Source organism: Danio rerio, chromosome 7 (genome assembly GCF_049306965.1).
Source record: "Danio rerio strain Tuebingen ecotype United States chromosome 7, GRCz12tu, whole genome shotgun sequence".
In the NCBI taxonomy this organism is placed as follows: domain Eukaryota; kingdom Metazoa; phylum Chordata; class Actinopteri; order Cypriniformes; family Danionidae; genus Danio; species Danio rerio.
Window position 1 is genome coordinate 15,051,900 of NC_133182.1, and position 25,679 is coordinate 15,077,578.

At 34.7% G+C, this 25,679-nt stretch overlaps 1 protein-coding gene and 1 long non-coding RNA gene across 10 annotated transcripts in view; both read right to left on the reverse strand.

Annotated features, from left to right (window-relative positions):
- si:dkey-172h23.1 overlaps window positions 1-14,612 on the reverse strand; it is a 93,263-nt gene extending 78,651 nt beyond the window's left edge. The window contains 2 exon segments of the long non-coding RNA NR_170249.1: window positions 6,648-6,719; window positions 14,555-14,612. This is a non-coding gene — a long non-coding RNA (si:dkey-172h23.1).
- A 6,760-nt stretch (window positions 14,613-21,372) lies between these two features.
- Window positions 21,373-25,679, reverse strand: part of LOC108190639 (A-kinase anchoring protein 13) — a 95,147-nt gene continuing 90,840 nt past the window's right edge. For all 9 annotated transcript variants that reach the window (XM_073908108.1, XM_073908107.1, XM_073908105.1 and 6 more), the window contains 2 exons: window positions 24,912-25,206; window positions 21,373-22,025 (listed from right to left, as the gene is read on the reverse strand). In XM_073908108.1, the coding sequence (XP_073764209.1) occupies window positions 21,967-22,025; window positions 24,912-25,206 (354 nt within the window). In that variant the 3' untranslated portion in view covers window positions 21,373-21,966. The remainder of the gene's footprint in view (window positions 22,026-24,911; window positions 25,207-25,679) is intronic.

Genomic DNA, 25,679 nt, shown 5'->3' on the forward strand with positions numbered 1-25,679 from the left:
TGGATTTAGCTGATTATTTTCCAGCCTGAGCAGCTAAGACCAGGCTGGAAATGGCTCAAAACGAGCCTGGAAATGGCCAAAACCCCTCTAAAACCAGGCTGGTCAACCAGCTAAAACCAGCCAACCAGCCTAGGCTGGTTTAAGCTGGATTGTTCAGCAGGGATGGCACAGGCCTATAAAAGCAGCATGGAAAAGGTGTGAGCCAGGCATTGAAACCAGCATGCAGTAGTCTACAGCAGTAGTTCTCAACCATGTCACATTCTGTCTTCATATTATAAAATTTCTTTGTGCTGTTTGCATTGAGTGACATCATTCTGGACTTTGGCTTTCACTTTATGGTTGCTCTGAATAGTCCAAGCACCTCTCGAAACAATATTTACAGATGCAAAAATTGAAACCGATATGAATTTTCTTTTATGAGAGATGAAACCTGCAAAAAATTCAGACTCTTGGCCTTTAGGGATTTAATATCATCAAACTAAGAAAATTTTGCTATTCTTAATACTTTAAACAGCACATGATTATAAATGAACATTACCCATGGAAAGTCAAATATAATGTAGATTGTCCGTCTAAAAATATCACCTTCTTAACTAGATTTAGAAGAAATAAAGGTGAGAACTTCTATTTGATAATTATTGCACGGATGACTGTTTCAGTTGGTAAGAACTTATCTTCTCATGCTCTTAAAATTGTTGGGTTAAAAATACCCCAACATATAACCCAACTATAGGTTATTACATTATAGCACCTTCCCAACTATGGGTTTTTTATCCAATGCATTGGGTTATTTTGATTAAATGCAATTTTTTTCCATTCTGGTATCACTATTGCTACTATTACTAGTACTACAATTAATGTTATAATTATGACTGTGTAAATAAAAAAAGCATATAGTAAGAAATATTAAAAATATTATAGAAATATTAAAAATAGCTTTTTCTCCATTACATTTTAGTTCCAGACACTTGTTAAAATAAATAAAAAATCACAAACAATGAAGAAACAGAACAAAGAACAGACAGTTATAAACTGTGCAAGCAGAAAATCATGTGTTGATTGAGCAGAATATGGAGCTGTGTGTGCTGTAGAGACTGTCCAGCAGCTGCAGCAGGCTTCACTCAGTGTTCACAATGTACAATACATTTTAAGCACATCCAAACGCTTCTAAAAGATGGTCTTGGATGGTGAAACGAATATAAAAAACATGACATGGAGAGGTAATTTGATAAAAAAAATAACAATATTATAGCATAATAGCTTATATAAACTTTTTGACGCAAAAACAACATTACACACGCATATTAATACAGCTGTTTTGTGTCAGTTAAATCCCTTGACTGTTGAAATTCTAATTTTTAACCCAACTGGTTGAGTTATTATAAAAATAACCAAATAAAGGTTAAAAATAACCCAACAAAGCACCAAATATTTAACTCAACTAGTTTAGTTATTAATAAATAACTGAATAAAGGTTCAAATTAACCCAAAAAAGCATTAAATATGTTTAACTCAAACAATTGGGTTAAATAAATAACTCAACGTTCTTTAGAGTGTAACATCTTGTGATCATGCAACCGATTTTAAGAAGAGTCAATTTTTTGGCATGCATCAAGCATCTAAAGTGATTGCTGAAATTAATAAAATTAGGTTAAGAACTGTCCAACACATTATTAAAAACTGAAAGAATATTGGGGAACCATTAATTTTGTGTGAAAAATCTTGAATTAATGAGATTGATTGGAGAAATCAATTTATAAATATCAACAGTGGAACTCAAGGCTGTTTAATAGTGAAGGAAAGAACATTTCCACATGCACAATGTGAAGGGAAGTCAAGAGATTGGGACTAAACAGTCATGTTGCCTTATGGCCCGTTTCCACTGAGTGGTACGGTACACTTTTATGTCCGTTTCCACTGTCAAAAGGTACCAAAAAGCAAACCGTACCATCTTTCAGCAACCTAAATCATGAACAAACTGCATTATTAATTATCATCATCGCCTTTTGAACCATTATCAAATCAGAATGACACAGTTACTGTTTAATAAGATTTTAACGCTACATGTGTTAGTGAAGAATACAACTGAGAGGTTTGTACTAACTGTATGTGTTTTGTATCGTTTATGAAACCAAATAAGGCCTAAATGTATGTTTTGGGATCTTAATTGGTAACACTTTAGACTGTATGGCTCTGTATGTGTTTATATATGTTTTTTTTTTACTATAATTGCAGACATTACAGTAGGCTATTTCGCATTATCATTAGCTATGTTTCCATCCAAAAATGCGAATAAACTTTATGCGCAAAGCTGGATTATCGCATAAAAGTTATGCGAATGAAGCATCGTTTCCATCCAACGAGTCAAAGCGAACAAAATCGTCACTTCCTGATTAACTAGCGCCAAATATCACCAGTAAAAACTGCATTTGCTGCAGTAGGAGAAGCTACATCAATCTTTTTTTAAATGAATGCGCCTCAGAAGACAATCCTGACAAGCAGTGAGCGCGCAGTGGCGTTTGAAGGTGTCAGACGCGGAGCACAGACGCTCTTGATTCTGGAGGTCATTAATAATATAATAACATTAATACTGAAATGGTAAGGCGTTTTATAATGACCAAAACAACATTTCGGATGTTTTATAATGTGCTCAGCCTGACGTTTTATCCATTCACACACAATTTAAGCATCACATGATCTCTTTTAACAAAATCACATGACCTTTTTTAATGCGCATGCTGGAGTTTGTGCGGTAAAAGTGTTTCCATCGCAGTTTATGAGTATCTTTTCTTATCGAATAAAAAGTTTATCCTACCCAGTTAGGCACATAAGTTTATGCGCATTTTCAAAATTTATGCGCATCATGGCGTTTCCATCAACTGGTTTTTTAATGCGCATAAAATAGGTGGATGGAAACATAGCTAATGATCTGCAGCTATAGTCAAATCATGGTTATAGACAAATAGTTATTAACATGTAAACACAAGTAATAATAATAATAATAATAATAATACATTTTATTTACATCAAGCTTTTCTAAAACCCAAAGGGCTTACAAGAAATTAAAAACAACAAAACACAGTAAAACAATAAAAATACAATAAAAAACAAAGTAAGAAAAAAATAGGCCTATTTATGTGTGTAAAGCATCTGTTTTGTATATAATAAGTGAAAGACTCGTATAGTTTGACATTTCCTCGTGCGAGAACTTTCTGTTGTACACCATGCCTATCAAAAAGGTTCCACTGGTACCATTTGCCAGTGGAGACACAAGCCTGTAAAGGTGACCCATACCGTACCGAACTGACTGAATATACTGAATGACCAGGTTATTCCATCAATCGATTTTCTTTCTTAAATAATTTTTAGACATGGATTGGCCACCACAGAGTCCAGACCTTAACCCTAATGAGAATCTTGTGCTGAAGAAAACTTTACAAAAGACGTCTGACTATTCCAGGAATAAATGTTGAGAAATTGCAGAAGCATATTAAAAATGATGTCATGGCAAATGGATACTACTGAATCCCCCAATAATATTGTTTTCATTAAATTGAGCACAGATTTTTAATCAAAGGATAAACTTTTCTCATACCAAGCCTCACAACTATTTTGGTGCTGTTTTAGAAATACAGACATTTTCTCAAATCTCGGATTGAAAAAGACACACAACCCCACAACTGAATCATCAGATTTGTCATGTAGAGTCTAAAATAAGCAGCACATCACAGCTGTTGAACTTTAGGAGTGTGATCCTCCACTCAGGCCTGAGGAGAGGAGTTTGGAGAGCTGTTTGTCTTTGACTTTCAATGACAGTGATTAAGCGCATAAGTCGAGCAGATGAGCATGACTGGAATTCAGAGGAACACTCCAGACCCCTGCCACCCACCGCCATGAACTCAATTAAGTCTGAACTAACCCGTTTCTGTTTATGCAAATAGGACCTGGAAAGTTTTAATAAATGCAGGTTCATGAAAGATCCGCCGCCCCAAGGACACTCATTGCAAAGGCCACACTCGAGTGAAAAGTTATAGCAAACGACGTGGCGCAGGTTTTCAGGCCGGCTCCCCTGAGGAGAGTTATGGATCTGCAATTCGTTCAAGTAGACCTCACTGTCTCGTATTAAGAAAAAATGATTTATGCTCATTACGGACTGGATTGTGGTTTAATACACTGAAGCAAATAACAAATCTGTTTAGAACATTGTAAATGAAATTCAAACTCAGCAGCAGACAGCAGGATGTTTACATGTTGAGGTATTGATGGAGCTTGGCTGGACGGTTGGCTAAAATAAGTTATGTGGAATTAAGCATTCATGTCTTCACAGCTGAATGTCTAATTTTTCCCCATGCTTGTTTAAATGTTTTTTTATATGCCAGATTAATATGTAGAGTCGAGTTATTCGGATGTGGTGCTTTTAAAATACTATTTAAAGCAGCGTTTCTCAACCACATTCCTGGAGGACAACCATCACTGCATGACTTGGATGTCTCCTTTATCTGTCACACCCATTACAGGTCTTTCAGTCTCTGCTAATGAGCGAATTATCTGAATCAGGTGTGCTTGGTTAAGGAGACATGGGCTGATTCTCAATATTCTCAATATGCGTTCTTCAGCGGTCTTGCGTCCTCGTGTTACGTCATCATCAGCTGCCAAAGTTCAGTTCCAATACTCAAGACCACAAGAACAGAGAATGCCTGAAACTTTCTGGATGGGTTCTTGATATAGGACACAGCGAGGCAGACTTGAGCACTAGAATTCCCAGAAGTCATTGCGACTGCAGGTGGGAAGCGCAGCATTTTATTTAGATTCATTATTAAAGTTCAGAGATATCATTTATTTAAATCAGGAGTTTCCCTAAATGAAACGGATCGTGAATATAAACATTACCATAAACATCTTAATAAAATGAATATACACATTAAGGGTGTTTATTTGCTGAAATTTTTTCAGTTTTATTTAAATTGCGCAACGTATATAATGTTTTTAAGCATAATATAAAAAAATTTTGAAAAGGGGAAAAACAATAAATCGTTATATGAGTGCTGTAATTTTTAAATTATTTTCCATTTAAAACCCGTCCTGTGAGAAATGAGATGCTGCGTTCCTCATGATGGTCACGTGACCTCCATGCGTTTTAAATGGAAAATTATTTAATTAATTACAGTATAAATTAGGCATGATAACTGGTTTCAAGGTTTACAGCGGTTTAAAAACCGCAAAGATTTTCTGTTATACCGTTTCTATAATACATGGACGCTTTTTTTTTTTTTTTTTTTTGCATGTTAAACACGCAAAGATTTAATTAGGAGAATTTATTAGGAGAAAGTTACCTCCAGAAGTAAACTGTTTTTGAATCTGATGAAGACAGCAGAAGTCAACAATTATTTTCTTTAATTATGTAGCCTGACAAGTTATTGACATATTTCAAATGATTCTTAAAAATAAAATATAGTGTTCAATGTGGAAAAAGTATTTTTTTTACCCAGATATTTAAAAATAACATAAGAGCAGTAATTACAATATTGGGATACAAAAAGCCGTGATATATTCATCTCTTATATATCATACCTTATACCGGCCCATGCCTAATATAAATATTCTACCGCTACAACTAATAATAATATTTTATTATGTAAATATTTTTTTATTTTTGTGATTAAGCTAGACAAGCTGGCATTAAATGAACAATCCTACATTTCTGTCCTCAAAGATATATCTTATATTTAATCAATTTGACTATTTATTTGTTTTTTTTACATCTTCTTAATTACTTTTTAACAATTTTAAATTTGCTAGACTTACTGATTTTAGTCAAACATGTTGAGAACGGGGAAAAAAAAACATTCCTGTTTAACAATCTTCAACATATTAGGGTGATTCCCCTAAAAAATGGTAAAGCATGCAAAACCATATGCTTCAAGACTAATGACAGCTATGAAAACAGCATTTCTGGCTGATACTGATAATGGTATAAAAATGACACACTTCACCTTTAAAAGCTTCATGAATACAGCAGCATTTAATTATCTCTAAAAAACACTCAAATGCTTTTAGGCCAGTGGTGCTTTTATGAAATTATGATATTATCAGTGTAACGATTCTGATCAATATTGTTTCTCCACATCCTATTTCAAGTTTCTGGTCCGCTGGGTAAATGGGAAAATTCAAAGCTAGAAGACTTTCACATGTTGAAATGCAATTATAGATCTGCATTTTTAAATGTGTTACTGGTACAGTGCTTTCAGGATGACTGATAAACAAAAAGGAGGAATGATCTCCATTAATAATGTCACACTCAAACAAGTTCACTTCTGAGAATAATGTGTCTCAAAAATTAACTAACTTCACCTTCATGAAGGCTATTTTAAGTACCATGGTAAAAGTGTCATAATTGTTGACAAGTTTTAACCAGTTTAATCAATTATACTTCCTCAATAAGATTACGAAATCTTATGTAGGCTACTGAATTATAAGGAGGAAAATTAAATAAAAACTAAACAATTACAGAGAAGGCTGTGATTTTATAACAAAAAAAAACTACAGCCTACAGTATAAATGTTTGGTAAAACAGCACGTCAAAATCTGTCAACAGAAACAAATGTCGTCCAATAATAACAGACTTCGAAATTAATATTTTTACTTACATCATTCCACTCGTGTATTCGTGTTTCAGCGGTGACTCATCCAACGTCTCTGATTGGCTACTAGACACAGTGCTGGAAAAAAAAAAAAAAACATTTATGTGTAAACTAAGCGGCTAACAATTCAGGTTTTGGTCGGAAAGTACTGGAAAATCTGATGTATAGTAGCATTAAAAATAATATTTTATATTATTAGATGTATTTTATTAATTACATTAGTAATAGGAATAACGTTTAAAGTTTTGATTTAGCTAGACTGGTTGACTTAATTGTTAATTTTAATTTTAACTTGTTAATTTTATTATTATTATTATTATTATTATTATTGTTATTATTATGATGATGATGATGAAGATGATGATGATTATTATTATTATTATTATTATTATTATTATTATAAATGCTAATCATTCCTTCATTTTCCTTTGGCTTAGTCCCTTTATTAATCTGGGGTCGCCACAGCGGAATAAACCGCCAACTTATCCAGCATATGTTTTACGCAGCGGATACCCTTCCAGCTGCAACCCTGGGAAACATCCATACACACTCATTCACACACATCCTCTACGGACATTTTAGACAACCCAATTCACCTGTACTGTGGGGGAAACTGGAGCACCCAGAGAAAACCCACACGAACGCGGGGAGAACATGCATACTCCAAACAGAAACGCCAACTGAACCAGCCGAGGCTCGAACCAGCGAACTTCTTGCTGTAAGGCGACAGCACTATCTACTGCGCCACTGCGTCGCCAGAAACTCATTCATTCATTCCTTTTCTCTTGGCTTAGTCCCTTTATTAATCCGGGGTCGCCACAGCGGAATGAACCGCCAACTTATCCAGCAAGTTTTTACGCAGCGGATGCCCTTCCAGCCGCAACCCATCTCTGAAAAAAATCCACGCACACTCATTCACACTCATACACTATAGACAATTTAGCCTACCCAATTCACCTATAGAGCATGTCTTTGGACTGTGGGGGAAACCACACAGAGGAAACCCACGCGAACGCAGGGAGGACATGCAAACTACACACAGAAACGACAAGTGACCCAACCGAGGCTCAAACCAGCGACTTTCTTGCTGTGAGGCGACAGCACCACCTACTGCGCCACTGCATCGCCAAAAACTATATGTTATGTTAACTAAAAAAATGTTTAAAAAAAAACAGCCCCGTATCAGTATCGGATCTGTATCGGTCGATACTCAGAATTTTGGTATTAGAATCGGATCAGTTCCAAATAAAATGGTATCGCTGCATTCCTACATTTTACCCATTTTATTAATATTCCTTCCATATTCCCATTAATATTTTACAATAATACTGTATTTTGAGCAAATAAATGAAGCCCTGTAAGCAAAAGAGGGAGTTTTTCAACAACATTTACAAACTCTTCCACTCAAAAACACATCTCGTTACACACGTTTCTGTTGACTTGAGCTCCGGGTCACAGCTCATTACCAAAAGTGTGTTCTTAATAATGAAGTAGCTGTTGTACTATTTATCCACTGCCCTATCTTTTTGCATTTTCTAAGAGCCCAGAATCCAGCAGACTCGCACCAAAAGCAATCTAGCAGACATTCACACATGACTGAGCCAGTTGTAAAAACACAGAGAATGCCCATTGCCTTTAACTCAACTCTTAACGGGTTCCAGAAAACATCTCATCTCTTAGACTAAAAATCCCTCGTTCAATAAATCTTGATGACATTCAGTGTTCATGCATGCATTCACTCTTTCCTTAGCAACAGGTTTCACAGCATTGCGGCCAACAGTTGGCATATAGAGCTATACTCACATCAGAGCTGTAGAAACACAGGACAGCAGATAGGAAAGAGCATTTACACTGTGAGAGCAGTAGAGAAGGACAATGTACCCTGTCATCTGTGTCTTAATGATATGAATGCAGATGCTAATCACAGGCCATCAGCTCACAACCTTAAACTAAATATGCCTGAGTATGCGTGTGCGGTCATGTGAGTCAAAGACAAGTACTTCATTAATTGTAGTGTCATGAGCAATTCCAGCCTTATGGGAGTGACATTTGCAGTAAAAACACGAAACATAAATACAAAGAGAAAGTAAATGTTAATATTAAATTGAAATATCTGTTTATAGTTTCCAAAACAACTAATATATCAAAAATTACAAACTGTAAACATATTTTATATGTTAAATGAGAAAAATAAACTTGCGTTACAGATGTAACCAAAAGTTAAATGTTAAGTTAAGTTAAACTGCACAACCCAAAAGAAACAATGATAATCAAAAGGATAAGAGTTGGCACTTTATAGAAAAAAATAACTAATTTTACTTAACTTTTTTGCATATGTGAGGAAAAAGCTTCATTATGGATGTGACACATCTCAATGTTATGGATGTGACAGACGTGAAATTGCAACTTGTGTCACTTTGGTAAATTAAATATAATTGTTTGAAAACATTGACAGAGATAGAGCTGCATAATATATCATTTTAGCATCGATATCACAGACTGATCATTCGCAATAGTCACATCGCAGGATATGCAAAGTTAAATTTGTATTATAACTAGTGGTGGGCCGTTATTGGCGTTAACGTGCTGAGTTAACGCGAGAATCTTATCGCACGAAAAAAAAATTTAAAATCAATCGCCGTTATCTATTCTCAAAGTTGGGTTGGGAGCTGGATCTATTCTATGCAAGCTATGATGACTTTCACCTTGATATTTCAGCGCGGATGTATACCTGACCAGTGATTCGTCAAAAAAGTGCTATTCTGAATCAAATTAGCAGGATGTCCTTCTGGATCTTTCACTTACTTCGAAGTAAACGGAGACTATGTTTACATGGACATCTGTAGTCTAGTTATTTGCCTTAATAGACAATAATATTATTTATTATATTATTAATATAATTATTATTAATTAAAGGTGCTTACGTGAAGTGCTTTCATGTAAGAGTTTCCTGTAATTTTGCGTGACTTTAACTGCAGTTCGGCAGTTTCACTTTAACCCATGAACATTTCATTCATGCCCCTGTGAAAAACTGGGATATTAGATGCAAATAAGGAGCAAGGACTGGTGAGAGTGTTTTGGAATTTAATAACACATGCCAAATGGAAATAAAAAACTTCCGCATTTTGCAATGTGTGTGTGTGTGGTCCTTTACTTTCAGCCGGTTGTGTGGATCATGTAGAAAAATATAGCAAAAAGTCCTACATGACGATGTTTACTGATTGCAGTGTTTACTTCAATAATGCCACTAATATCTGCATACTCCACATATCTAAATTCCAATTCGGTTTAGTTCAGTTCTGACTTTAATTGGATTAAGGTGATCAAAAAAAAAAAAAAAAAAAAAAAAAAAAAAAAAAAAAAAAAAAAATCGCTGTTTGGAGTTTATGTAGGCCTACAGTTTAACATTCATGTTTAACTCAATAAACAGTTAGTAAACACAAGTACATCTTACAGAACATCATTTATTTTCATGACCAATTATCATAGTAGAACAGTTTCTCAAGCAGTTTGTGATGCATTTTGGAAACAGGAGATAAGCCCCAGGTCAAATGCGCCACCTGGCTTGAAAAACCCGTTCTCAAACACTTATTATTTGGGTAGCACACATATTCTGAATGTGTAGCGTCCTGGTTAAAAGATGACTAAGTCTTCCACTGATGTTCACGATTCATTTATTGGTCACACTTCATAGAATTTGTTTGCATTATTCAATCATGAATCACCGTAAGAACTAGAGAGAAAATAAACAAACAACACAAATAAATCCCAAAAATTAACACTAAGCCAACATCAACAATTAAACATTAAACAAATAAACCAAATTACCTTATTTTTCCCTCAAACCAGGAGCTATAACTCATAAAGGAGGAATCCGTGAAGCAACCGTATACCTGTGCCCCTTTGACTGCGTTTCACCTAGCGTTCCATACTACTTGTTATCAAGTACTTGTTTTTATTTATTACTACACGCAATTTATACATCCGGTAAGCTCCGCAATTTTGACGTCATAATTAAAGTCCCCAAACAACTTAGTTCATTCAACAAATCAATCCATATACAAAATACAACACAACATAAAAAAATAAATAAATTCAAAATCATAAACAAAGTAACACATTATTTCAAGTTTCTTTACAGAATGCCTTCGGCAGAATTCAAATAAGCCATTTTAATTATATTAATCTCAGAATTAATTTAGATTTTAAAAAATAATCTATGCCCAGCTATAATTATAACTTATCATTTGCATGTTCTTTCGAGGCCTGTGACCGTATAATAATTCTAAAAGCATCTGGAAATAAGAAACTGTACTGTTTGTAAATTTTAATGATTCATTTTTATTTTTATTATTACCATACCTGAATAATAGTAGACTTGGAAAACATTGAAACACTGTTTATTTCAATTGTTTACATTTTTCTCTATTGCATCTATCTATGCTAGTAGATCGTTTATTAGATATTATGTTGATGCATTTCGACTACAGAATCTATCTAAAAAATATCCATTTTGCATTATATTGCAATATATACTGCAGAATTACAAAATATCGCAATATTAGATTTTTCCAATATCATGCAGCCCTAGACAGAGACATTTTTGTGTATATTTAGAGTACTGTAAAATACAAGCCTACACATAAAACTTAGAAAGGTTTCTGTTATTTTGGTTATAATTTAATAATTTCCCATGGCAAGGTTGACATGTGCATGAAATTGCTCTTATGCAACTATTACAGAATTTTGTATATGGAAAAATATAGAAATTGAGCAAACGTTACATTTAGCTTTGGTACATTCACAACAAAAATGCACATTTCAAAGCACTTCACAGAACCTGTATTAAGCAGCCTGATCTCACAAGGAAACGTAAGTATTTTATATTTTGTCAGTTTAGTGGCTATTTCACACAAATTCGTATTAGTTCAATCGTACAAAAATGTACAATCTTAAAAAGGAGATGTGGCACCCAACCTCGCCTGTAAACACAACCATCATTGACAACTTAATTCTACGAATGAGATCATATGACTTCATATGAAGTAGCCACTTAATCAAAAAGTTACGAATTGACGCGAGTAGGGTTGGGCGATGTTGACCAATTTGGCATCCGCCAATGTCGAATGTGAAACATTGCGATGGATGATGGCATCATCGTCGTAAAATTAATTATTGATGTATATTTAAATAAATAATAAACCAATTGATTATTTGTAGCCTACTGTATCAACAACCTGACCCGCATGGTCTTTGATTTACCCATAACCAAATCAAAATTATATAAAGACAAGTTACACGCAAATTACCACCTGTCAATCCCTTTTTTCTGCGGGCCTCTGGCATGAATAGGCAGAGTGATCTGTGTTGTTTTAATGGCGTCGACAGACTTGTTTGCAAAAAAGATGCACAACCAACAAGAACCAACCAAGAGTATCTGAGGTTTTTGCTAAAAATTACTAGGCACAAGCATGAAAGCAGCGAACTGATGCAGTGACACGTTACCTGACAGATTCAAAAGACCGAAGAGTCGTTAGATAGAGACAAGATCAATTAAATATTACGTTTAACAACTTTAGTGAGGTGCGATCCAGCGGAAACATCCTTGATAAACTGTCTGACGTACACTGCTCTCTGAGGTTTTGTACTCAAAGCACGAGACTGCCTGGAGCTCAGACATCCGCAAATGCTGCAGAGCATGCCTGTGGTCACGTGATGTGCATTTTCAGCAATATAGAAGAAGATCTTTTAAGAAATGCTAGGTAAAATTGAAGTGTTTACGTGGATCGTTTTTGTTCGAAAATGGCATTAGTGTAAATGGGGCCGTGTGTATTTTTCGCAAGCGGGTTGCTGCTGCGAAAAGGGGCGGGGCAGAGGATTTTGTCAGTTTAGTAGCTAATGCCGGCTCAGCATCATGATGTCTATCAGCCATTGGACTAAGATTGTGTTGGTATTAAGCCACTAACCAAAGCATCCAGCTAAGAGGTGAATCAACAATATAAATTTCGAAATTCAGCAAAAATGGCAAACTAAATTACTGTGTACTTAACAGTTTCAGTTAGGGTATAGAACTACAATCCCATGAAGCATTGTGACTGGCATAATCATAATGAAAATTACAAAGAATTATAAAATAAATGATTTTAGATGATGATTTAGAAGCCTTTTTTGACGTTGAGATGAAATGTAAAATGTTATATTGTTAAAAAATAAATGAATATTAAAAAAAATTCTATATTAAATGTAAAATATTTGGCGACGCAGTGGCGCAGTAGGTAGTGCTGTCGCCTAACAGCAAGAAGGTCGCTGGTTCGAGCCTCGGCTGGGTCAGTTGCCGTTTCTGTGTGGAGTTTGCATGTTCTCCCTGCCTTCGCGTGGGTTTCCCCTGGGTGCTCCGGTTTCCCCCAAAGTCCAAAGACATGCGGTACAGGTGAATTGGGTAGGCTAAATTGTCCGTAGTGTATGAGTGTGTGTGTGAATGAGCATGTGTGGATGTTTCCCAGAGACGGGTTGCGGCTGGAAGGGCATCCGCTGCGTAAAAACGTACTGCAACAAATAAGTTGGTGGATCATTCCGCTGTGGCGACCCTTGATTATTAAATAGACTAAGCCAAAAAGAAAATGAATGAATGAATTATTGAATAAATGAAACATTTTTCAGTGTTTAGTAAACTCATTTGCTCATTGTCTGTTTTCTTTTAAAGTCTTAAATTAAATTTAATATTAAGCCTTGAAGGGCCAATACTTTATTTAATTCATGAGGCATATAGTTCAATAAATATCATTCATATAGTGCATAAACTGTAATAAATACAAACATATTAATTAGATAAAATTAACATCTGCACTGGACAAAATATTTAGCACAGCCTTGCTGCTAGGAAATGCACTTGCCACTTTATCTGAATGGACATTAAATTAAATGCCTTTCTGGCCCACATTTTATTCACTTTTAAATTTTAAAGCTGCTAAAACACTTTATACCCACATCATAAACACTTTTAGTATTGTATTGTTACTCCTTTTATAATTAATTATTATTTTCATTAAATTTTGTACAATGACAAAAAAATTCTGATTCTGATTCTTGTATGTTTAATTTGAACAAGAAAAAACATTCTCCCTAAAACATTAAATAAATGAATGTTATAGAAAGCAAACATTTTACTTTCTCAAGCATAAACATATTGTTACAACACCAGTTTTTTTATTGTATTTCTTAAAAAGTGATGCTTCAATGATCTGCCAGATGCTTCCATCTGCATTTACTGTTTTTTTTTTTTTTTTTTATCAATTTGCAAATGTAAAAGAATTTTTATAAATTAAACTTAGAGTACATTTAGGGTCTCTGTCATGTTAATGTATGAAAGAGAACTGTTACACGTATATTGTTTGCTTTATGGAATGCAAAAACTTTGAAGCTCATTATCTCAAAATCATTTAGAACGCAGATAGAACCTTTGAATTCCAAGGTGACGAATTGTATTACTTTCAACTGACCTAATAAAACAAAATAGATAGTCACATTAACAATTAGTATTTTACAAAACCTTGATCATGTTTAATGGAAATACGGTAGGGTTGTCGATTATATTTAGCTGTGAAGATTACACTTACACGAAGACATTTACAATTGCTTTGAAAAATAAAAAATAAAAAGGTGTCGCTTTAAAAAAAATGACAGACTTAGACGAGCAGGAAACGCCAGCTTGAGGTGATTTGAGTGATTCAATTCACGAAGCTAATTTAGTTCCAAACATTTAGAAATTCGTTAAGTTTGGTTTGATTCATCAAGAGCTTAACTAAATTGAATCTCAAAATGTAGATGTCAGCGATGTGGATATTTATCAACACTACAAAAGGCGTTTAGACTTTCTTTTGAAATGTTATCAAGTAAACAAACAAAATACTCACTCATCTTTGTTCGGCGGGAATCCGTCCTTCACTTTCTTCCTGATTGATTGCTGACGTCAAACGTGTAACAAAGAAGAGCATTTTAAAATACTTCACTACATTTACCACTATAAAGTAGCTTCACCTGAATTCATGGATGTTGACTATGATTGCACGATTAGTAATATACACGAGGAAGACTTATCTTTTCTAGCCGGTGTCTCTATATTTTGGTAGGCTATGATGTTAGTGACGTGTTATTTGGGCAAAGAAATGTTAGTTAGGCTCCCCTTTCTAATAAAGCTGTTGGAAGTCTCAATCAAAATCATTCATAATTGCTACGCAATAAATACCAAACTAGCTAAATTTAATAACAATATTTTCCCTGAATACTCTTTTTGTACTCAATATGATGAAACACTAAATCGTTTATTTTGAGAGTGCACTTACTGTGAAGTTTTTTTGGTTTGACTTCCAATTTCATTAATCTTATTTCCAAACTTTTATGTTCCCCAAAAACTGTGTTCTTTGGTTACTCAAGATGTAAATCATTCTTATTGAAAAGTTATTTTTAATTTTATTGCTTTTTTTTTGCCTACATTTTACATCAATAAATGTATTTTTTTAAAGAAACAGCCTTACTTTTTATTTTTAGAAAAGACTTTAAAAAAAATTTATATATATATATATATATATATATATATATATATATATATATATATATATATATATATATATATTAGGGTTGGGCATCTAAGCTATAATGCCGATCCGATACGCACCTCTATACAAAGAATACGATCCGATATATTAGCGATACATTTGTGACATATTGCGATGCAACACGATACGATTCACACCCATATCACGATACAATGCGATTATTCAGCACTTACTAATTAAATCAAGTTTATGAGATTATGTGAAAGAGGATGCTGTGCCATTGAATGAGTTTGATTATTTATTAACCAAGCAAAACCAAGACTTTTTTTTACAAACTGGCTTTTCTCTCAGAGCCAGAGTGTCAGTTTACAGTAGAGGGCCATTTTAGAACATATAGCACATATTATTTAAGTATTTTCAAGATAAACAGAATGTATAAGTGCAATATATATTAAAAAAATATATATTTGCACTCTTACAATAATCAGGGTTTACCATTGCACAACAAGAATTGTGATTTAACTTTTCAACTATGAAAACAAGTTTTACAAAGATATATTTTGCCACTGAATATTCAAAACTTAAAGTCGTGAACTAGCAGTGTTATGCTGCTTTGAAACATCACTGTCACTGTAAACAACAGTCCAATAAAAATATAATTAAATAAAAATTAACAGGAGGAGGTGTTTAAAACCTTCGTTCTCCGTGACACTAGGCTGAATATCTTTGCAGATGAACAATGCAATAACATCCGTTATTGGCGTAGAGCGCGCAAAACTGTTGCGCATGGAAAAAAACTTGCAATGCTTTTCTCACTACTTTTGGAGCTGGTAGCTACAGTTGAGGCAGTGCAGGAAACCGGGGATGCAGGAACACTGGAAGATGCTTCCACAACAACACCGTGGCGCCGATTCAAGTGAGATTTCAGATTAGTCGTACTGCCCGTGTATTTTACAGATGCGCGGCACATTTTGCAAATTGCATCTGTCCTGTCAAGTCGTCCATCCTTAAATCCATGATGTTGCCATACTTTAGGTTTAGAACTCATTGGGGAATAAAATGTTTGTTTTGCTTCTTGCGCTTTCTGAGGGCGCACCACTAGCTTCATCCGCACACCTGATACACTGAGTTGTAGTGTAAGTGTACACATCCGCAAGTCCGTTGCTAAGGCTTACTTTATGTAGTTCGATTAAATTATGCACCAAAAACATTTGACAACACTTGTTAATAAATAAAAAAAATACATTCTATATTAAAAGTATAAGTTGTATCTTGGAAAAACCGATGCATCTCGCAAAAACCGATGCATCTCGATTTGCTTCCAAAATTTTATTCATTCTCTGCTGCTCTACCGATGCACTCGCATCGTGCACGCACATGACCGCGTATCGATACATATCGGTTAATCTTCCCATCCCTAATAATATATATATATATATATATATATATATATATATATATATATATATATATATATATATATATATATATATATAAATATATATATATATATATATATATATATATAAATGAATATTTGTATCAATTTCTCAGTGAATAGGCATTATATATTAGTGCATTGAAACAAAACAGATTTATAAAACAGAAATATTTATTCAAATAACATTTTAGTCACCAAACATATTTAGACATTGAAAAATGATACAATTGAATTCAAGCAAAATATAGCAAAAAAAATAAATTACAACCTACAAAATTACATTTTTTTTTTTTTTTTTTGCTTTTCTTGATTTTTTCTCTTTTTTAATTTGTATTTAATATTTTTCTATAACATAAATTTGGCTTTACTACTTTTTGGACTGCTATCGCAAGTTATTTTTTTAGATAAGCTCCAGATTTATAGATAAGTACTGACTAATCCAATGTATATGCACAAATATAATATTGTATAGCTTCCTATAAAGAATATTAATTAAAAATAAGAGATTTGTGAGGGGTGCACTATATATATATATATATATATATATATATATATATATATATATATATATATATATATATATATATATATATATATATATATGTTGTGGCAAGCTCTGAATAATAAAGAATCTAAGCCAATAACAAAATGAATGAATGAATGAATACATGAATGACTGAATATATTTATAGTATTATTTATTTTCTTTTTTATTTTCATGTATTTTATTTTTCTGGATGTGTTTTTTTGCACTTTTTGCAATGGTCTTGGATATAGTTTGTGTCTGAATTTGTATTAATAGTTTGTGTGACGTTTCAAGGCTTAGCATATAAAAAATTGCTAACAAAATGTATATAAGAAGTTATGTAGACAAATTAAGCAAAGTGTGTGTGGGCAGTGGCAATCTCTTAAATTCTTAAATAAAGGCATGATCATACTCTTAAAGTCACGTTTAAAAACGAACGAATAAATCTGCAGTTCATTAAACAGATTAAAACAAAAGTAAAAAAATAAACATAAGTCATACATTTGTTTTGCAACAGGTTTTAATTTGATGACAATGTTGCATCTCCTGCATCAAGACGAGGATAAATACATCTTACATCTGACAAAACACATCTTACAAAATGAATCACAAATGAAACAACACTTTACATTTAAACATGTTACACAAGATATGTACACAACATTAGCTCCTTTTATATAGCAAGAAAACACATGTACCTCACTGTACAACAACGATGAATAACATGACACTAAACTCCTGAGAAAATGCCAGGTTATATTTTAGTGCACAGCGTCATTTCTTTAAGGCTAAATGACTTTAATTTATTTGTATTTATTTTATTTATGCACAATGTCAATAATATTTGCCTGAATAGCGTTTGCCATGTTTGTTCCTGAGGACAAAAGTGTCGCTGAAAGCTCTGTATAGGCCTTAGGCACCGTTTTCCTTCAATTATGAACCAATAATTCCACTTTATGCATATGAAGAAATCATAATTCCTGCACTGCGTCACCGTGTCTCCTCTGACATCATCTCCGAGAGCTTATGTAAATCCACGGAGGAGCAGAACACGAAAACGCGACTCTGCTGCCCTCGTGTGGAGAAGTTTAGTCAGTGCAGGACAAAATTGTAACGTAAACCTGCACAAAATAGACTTAAAAATAAGGAAAGTTCACTCAAAAATGTTTATTTACCCGCTGCTAGTTCCTTTATGCCTTTATTTATGTTAGCATCATCCCCAAATCATAGAAGTTTATTATCTATGTCTTTGTTTAAACCTAAGCTTAAGTCATATTTTTATTGAGGTCTCTCATTTATTGAATCTTTATTTTCGTTTATCTATTCTTTTCTACGTATTTGAGGATGTTTTTTTTTATTCTTTTGTACAGCACTTTGGTCAACAGTTGTTTTTTTGAATGTAATTTATAGCAGACTAACTTACAACAACAAGATATAATTTGTGAAATGTTGGAAATCGGCAGCTATTGACCTCCATTTTAGAAATAGAAATACCACAGAAGTCAATGGCTATTGTTTACAACAAAGTTATATCCGTATGTGTTCAACAGAAGAAAGAAACCTGTTCGGAAACAAGCAGAGGATGAATAAACGATAACAGAATTTCATTTTTGGGTGAACTGTCCCTTTAAGAGCATGTAGTATTTTAACAACAATGTTCTTGTACTAATAAATAACTCCAAACAATATCAGACTAACAGAATGTCTACATAAGACGGCTTATAAGATGATGCTGATGAAATAATTGGACATTTGAGTGCAAAAACGGGGTGTGAAATGTATTGTTGATGACGTTTGTACTGTATCTTGTAATATGTTCTGATCCTGTTTATTCCCTGTACCTGTCCAGCAGGTAGTTTAAAATATCTACGATTAATACAGTATTTACAGCTCTTCCTTCCTCAAGTCATGAGGTATTAAACTCTGAAGGATTAGAGAATGAAATGCATTGGCTTGTTATACAACGTTCCCACAAAAACTGTCCTCAAGGCTTTATCTTTGGAATGCTAATGAAAAATTGATTGTCATATCTCGGTGGCGTGTGGATGGTGTTAAAGTGCTCGATGGCTTTTCAAAGACGGGACTCCCGTCGAGAACCTAAAATAGAAAACATGAGGGGAAATGGAAAAGCACCTGCTCTCTCGTCCGCATCAGTTTAAATGTTAAAACTCCAGATTAATTTTTAAATTGTCATTCTTGTGTGCGATAAGCCCAAAGGTTCTTATAGCCTTCAGTTGGCCAACTATAATTCTTTTATCTTAAGTTTTTTTTTGGTGGTGATTTATGAATGAGTGCAAAAAATTAAACTCAAGACAGTCTATACATTATATTAAAAAATCCGATAAATATCTCATAAAGCTTGAATGCAAGTGCATGTAAAAGAATTGAATCTCTCCGTCTATCTCTCTCACTACCTGACAAAAGTCTTGCTGTTGATCCCAGTTGTAAGAGCAACATTTAATAACTTGACTTGTAGTTGATCAGTTGGAAAAGTGGCAGATATTTCAAATGAATCATATGTTGAACTGCATCCCAATCTTCAGAAATACTGCAGAAGACCTATTGGAACCCACAAGGACCCAATAATCTTAGAAATCAGTCAAGTTTGGTGAAGGAAAAATCATGGTTTGGGGTTAAATTCAGTATGGGGGAGTGCGAGAGATCTGCAGAGTGGACGGCAACATCAACAGCCTGAGGTGTCAAGTCATTTGTGCTGCCCATTATATTACAAATCACAGGAGAGGGCAAATTCTTCAGCAGGATAGCGCTACTTCCTATACTTCAGCCTCCACATCAAAGTTCCTGAAAGCAGGATTTGCCAGCCCAGTAACCAGATGTGAACATTATTGAGCATGTCTGGGGTAAGATGAAGGAGGCTTTAAATAGGAATCTAAATAACCTTGATGAGCTCTGGGAGACATGCAAGAATGCTTTCTTTGCCATTCCAGATGACTTGATTAATAAGTTATTTGAGTCATTGCAGAGATGTATGGATGCAGTCCTCCAACGTCATGGGAGTCATACACAATATTCGTTCTTTTTCCACAGCACCATGACTTCATATTGTATACTGGACATTATTTCTGTTAAGTGACAAGACTTTTGTCTAAACAAAGTCAGACTTTACTGTCCTGATTCAATTATTCAATTTCAAAATTAGGTCATGATCATATTTTATTTGGTAAAATTAGCGTATTCTAGAGGCCCACTTCTGATACTAAATGATCAACTAGAAGTCAAGTTATTATTTGTTGTTCCTAAAAGTTGGATAAAGTTGAAGGGTTTGGATCAGGGATGGGCAAACTCGGTCCTGGAGGGCCGGTGTCCTGCACAGTTTAACTCCAACTCTCATCAAACACACCTGCTAATAGATTTCTAGTGATCTTGAAGACACTGATTGGCATGGTTCACGTGTTTTTGATTAGAGTTGGAGCTAAACTATGCAGGACCGAGTTTGCCCACCCCTGGTTTAGATGCAAAAACATCTAAATGCCATCTGAAATTTTTCTGTTTAAATGAGCATTTTTATCAGGCTCCTGTGTGTATGTTGAGTAATATAATTTTTATGGCAAAGATTAAGTCCTTTTCTTGGTCTTTAAAGTGAAGTATTTCCACATAAACAAAGGAGGCTGGGACAAATTGTCATTATTAACGGAAATTTCAGATGGCATTTAGAGGTTTTTGCATCTGAACTCTTCATATGTATATGTGCATTGACATTATTTTCATGACAATTTACATATTATACGATAAACAATTAATATATTATACCATACTTCTACCATGATCCTCAAAAATGTAAAAATCTAATTATTCATTGATCGTTTTTGTTCCATTGTATAGAAATAATACAAAATTATTATTGATTCTCATTACTGTAATGTTTTTTCCCTCAATATTTGTTTTATATTTGAAAACATCAGCTATTAGATTTGAATATTTCATATAAAAATCAATATTTTATATAAAAAACTATCATCAAAAACTATTGAATATTTTATATAAAAAACTATCATTTTTGTATATAATTTAAGATCTATAACAATAACCTGATAAAAATTTACTTTAAAAACAAAAACAAGAAAATTAAATTAACCTTCAAAGAAAAAAAAAAGGATAAATTACTTTGATTATATTTAATATTTAATTCAATAATATTAATAATTGCATAATTTTTATATTAGTTAAATATTATAAAAAATAAGTAGGGGCATCACGGTGGCGCAGTGGGTAGCACAATCGCCTCACAGCAAGAAAGTAGATGGTTATAAATAAATTGGGTAGGCTAAATTGTTCATAGTGTATGTGTGTGAATGAGTGACAATGGATGTTTCCCAGTACTGGTTTGCAGCTGGAAGAGCATCCGCTGCGTGAAACATATGCCGAAATAATTGGCGGTTCATTCCACTGTGGTGATCTCTGAAATAGAGACTAAGCCGAAGCTAAATGAATGAATTTACTATGGTATATAAACACTCTATGGTGTGTGTGTGTGTGTGTCTGTATAGGTCTATATTACAGTACATTACATTACAGTAATGAGAATTTGAGAATAAAAGTGTTAAATTATTATTAAAATAATGTCAAAATGCACAAAGCAACCCCAAAACAGGCTTCATTTGGTTTAAGCCAAGTATTATTCCTTATTCTTCTTTTGAATTTGGGGTTTGGGGAGATTCATTACTCTATAAAGAGATCGTCGGAGCAAAACTGCTTCTGCCGAACCGTGAAGAGGGCACTTAGGGTGACTTCCTACATGATCTGATCAAGATTCCAGGAGACAGAAGGGATGATGGGTAAAAGTCAGCAGAAGAAGATCTCTCCATCCACAGCCGGCTCCGTCAGAGGCAGCAGATGTGAAGCTGGAGACACAAAACAAACCGCAGGAATTGAGAAATTAACACAGACTTAGACAGATACACAAGACAAATCACTAGTCAATTATTCACACTTTTTTCTGAAGCAAATGCCATCCTGCTGACTACAGCGGTAGAGAAAAAAACATTCCAGAAATCAATTCTGTGTTGATTCAGAGATTTTCAAAATGCAATGATAATCTATCTGGAATTGACTGAGCTCCGTTTTTAACAGCAGATGACGCTCTAGGCTAGTTTTTAAATAGCATGAGGCCATCTAGGATAGTTTTTAATCAACAGATGGCACTTTAGGCTAGTTTTTAAAAGCAAATGGCAATCTAGGCTACACTAGTTTTTCACTCTAGACTAGTTTTTAACAGCAAATGGTTCTCTAGATTAGTTTTTAGCAGCAGATGATTCTCCAAGATAATAGCAGATGGAGCCCTATGCTAGTTTTTAACAGCAGATGGCACTCTATGATAGTTTTCATCATCGGATGACATGCTAGGCTATATTTTAACAAGAAATGGCACTCTAGGCTGGGCTAGTTTTTAACAGCAGATGGTGTTCTTGGCTAGATTTTAACAGCAGATGGCGCTTTAAGCTAGTTTTTAACAACAGATGGCGCTCTACTCTAGCCTAGATTTTAACAGCAGATCGAGCTTTAGGCTAATTCTTAACAGCAGATGTCAGTCTAGGATAGTTTTTAACAACAGATAGCGCTCACTCTAGGCTAGTTTTACCAGCAGACAACACTTCAAGCTAGCTTTAACAGCAGATTATGCTCTAAGCTAGCCTAGCACTTTAGGCTAGTTTTTAACAGCAGATGGCACTCTAGGCTAGTTTTTAACAGCAGAAGTCAGTCTAGGCTAGTTTTTAACAGCAGATGGTGTTCTATGCCAGTATTTAACAGCAGATGGCACTCTAGGTTAGTTTTAAAAGCAGATGATGCTCTAGTCTAGTTTTTAACAGCGGATGGTGCTCTAAGCTAGTTTTCAACAGCGGATGGAGCTCTAGGCTAGTTTTTAACAGCAGATGATGCTCTAGGCTAGTTTTTAACAGCAGATGGAGCTCTAGGCTAGTTTTTAACAGCAGATGGGGCTCGAGGCTAGTTTTTAACAGCAGATGATGCTCTAGGCTAGTTTTTAACAGCAGATGATGCTCTAGGCTAGTTTTTAACAGCAGATGGAGCTCTAGGCTAGTTTTTAACAGCAGATGGGGCTCGAGGCTAGTTTTTAACAGCAGATGATGCTCTAGGCTAGTTTTTAACAGCAGATGATGCTCTAGGCTAGTTTTTACCAGCAGATGATGCTCTAGGCTAGTTTTTAACAGCAGATGGAGCTCTAAGCTAGTTTGTAACAGCAGATGATGCTCTAGGCTAGTTTTTAACAGCAGATGATGCTCTAGGCTAGTTTTTAACAGCAGATGGCACTCTAGGCTAGTTTGTAACAGCAGATGATGCTCTAGGCTAGTTTTTAACAGCAGATGGAGCTCTAGGCTAGTTTTTAACAGCAGATGATGCTCTAGGCTAGTTTTTAACAGCAGATGGATCTCTAGGCTAGTTTTTAACAGCAGATGGAGCTCTAGGCTAGTTTTTAACAGCAGATGATGCTCTAGGCAAGTTTTTAACAGCAGATGATGCTCTAGGCTAGTTTTTAACAGCAGATGATGCTCTAGGCAAGTTTTTAACAGCAGATGGAGCTCTAGGCTAGCTTTTAACAGCAGATGATGCTCTAGGTTAGTTTTTAACAGCAGATGATGCTCTAGGCTAGTTTTTAACAGCAGATGATGCTCTAGGCTAGTTTTTAACAGCAGATGATGCTCTAGGCTAGTTTTACCAGCAGATGATGCTCTAGGCTAGTTTTTAACAGCAGATGGAGCTCTAGGCTAGTTTGTAACAGCAGATGATGCTCTAGGTTAGTTTTTAACAGCAGATGATGCTCTATGCTAGTTTTTAACAGCAGATGGCGCTCTAGGCTAGTTTGTAACAGCAGATGATGCTCTAGGCTAGTTTTTAACAGCAGATGGAGCTCTAGGCTAGTTTGTAACAGCAGATGATGCTCTATGCTAGTTTTTAACAGCAGATGGAGCTCTAGGCTAGTTTTTTAACAGCAGATGGAGCTCTAGGCTAGTTTTTAACAGCAGATGGAGCTCTAGGCTAGTTTTTAACAGCAGATGATGCTCTAGGCTAGTTTTTAACAGCAGATGGAGCTCTAGGCTAGTTTTTAACAGCAGATGGAGCTCTAGGCTAGTTTTTAACAGCAGATGATGCTCTAGGCTAGTTTTTAACAGCAGATGGAGCTCTAGGCTAGTTTTTAACAGCAGATGGAGCTCTAGGCTAGTTTTTAACAGCAGATGATGCTCTAGGCTAGTTTTTAACAGCTGGCTGCTACTGCTGTGCAACAGTACTACTGAGTGTTTGTAGCGCCATCTTGTATAATGAGGTATTTCTGTAATTCCCTGAGCCTCAGCTACTGTCGGCGTAATTTGGCACGTTCATTCAACTCATGTTTCAATGTTTAAAAAACACTGCTTTTATGAAAGAGTGGTAGGCATCCTGGTGTGCACAAGACTTAAAAGTATGTTAGATGTTTTCTTTAGCAGTCTAAAAAACTTTAAAAAACACTTTATGAAAATCCAAAAAGGCCAAAACATGAAAACTGACAGGTGCATGAAAAACCCATATGTTTTTTCTTGCCTGCAGTCTCTCACATTTACCAGAAATAAATGTGTGATGTTCTGCGACAGAGAACTTGTTACCAATTCCAGTCACAACGGATGTGGCAGCAGTGGTTTTGCAGACTAATTGAATCAATTGTTTATCATGATCTCTATTAAATTAGCTTGTGTGATGTGGTGTGTGTTTGTGTGTGTGTGTTTGTGTGTGTTTACCTGCATCCTGAGGAGTCTGGCTTTTGCTCTTCTTCTTCTTCTTGTCCTTCTTCTCCTTGGATGTGGCCAGCTGAAGCAGTCGTGTGGGCATCTGGTTTTGTCCTTCTGTGCTCTGACTCTTTCCACCCAGAGAGAACAGGCTGCGGCTCTTCTGTTTGGAGTCCATGCGAGACAGAGAGTTTTTCCGGGGACTCGACGATAACTCGCTCTCCCAAGCCTCTCGCTCAATGGAGCTGCTGCTGTGGAGCTTCAGCGAATCCTCGGATGTGCTGGATGGGGTGCGATGAAGACGAGCCTGGACAACAAACCAGAAGAGATGTTAGAACACAATATCATAGGTCAGTCTGTCAGAGAATGAATGTTTATTTCTAGACTGTAATGGAAGTTTTATATAACTTCTGTTAGTCATGAAAAAAAACACATACACACCTCCTGAATTACTATAATTATTATATATTCTTGTTCCCAATTTGTTCTATGGAAAAAATAATTTTTTAACACATTTTTAAACATAATAGTTTTAATAACTCATTTCTAATAACAGATTTATTTTATTTTTTGTCATGATGACAGCACATAATATTTTACTAGATATTTTTCAAGATAAGAGTATTCAGCTTAAAGTGTCATTTAAAGGCTTAACTATTGACCTTATTCTAAAATGCTGAAGTGCGCCTGTTTTCTTGATTGTTTTAGATCTTCTGATTCAGTCGCATATGGGAGAAATGACTAGGAATAATAAACGGCAGAAAACAAATGTTTGCATGG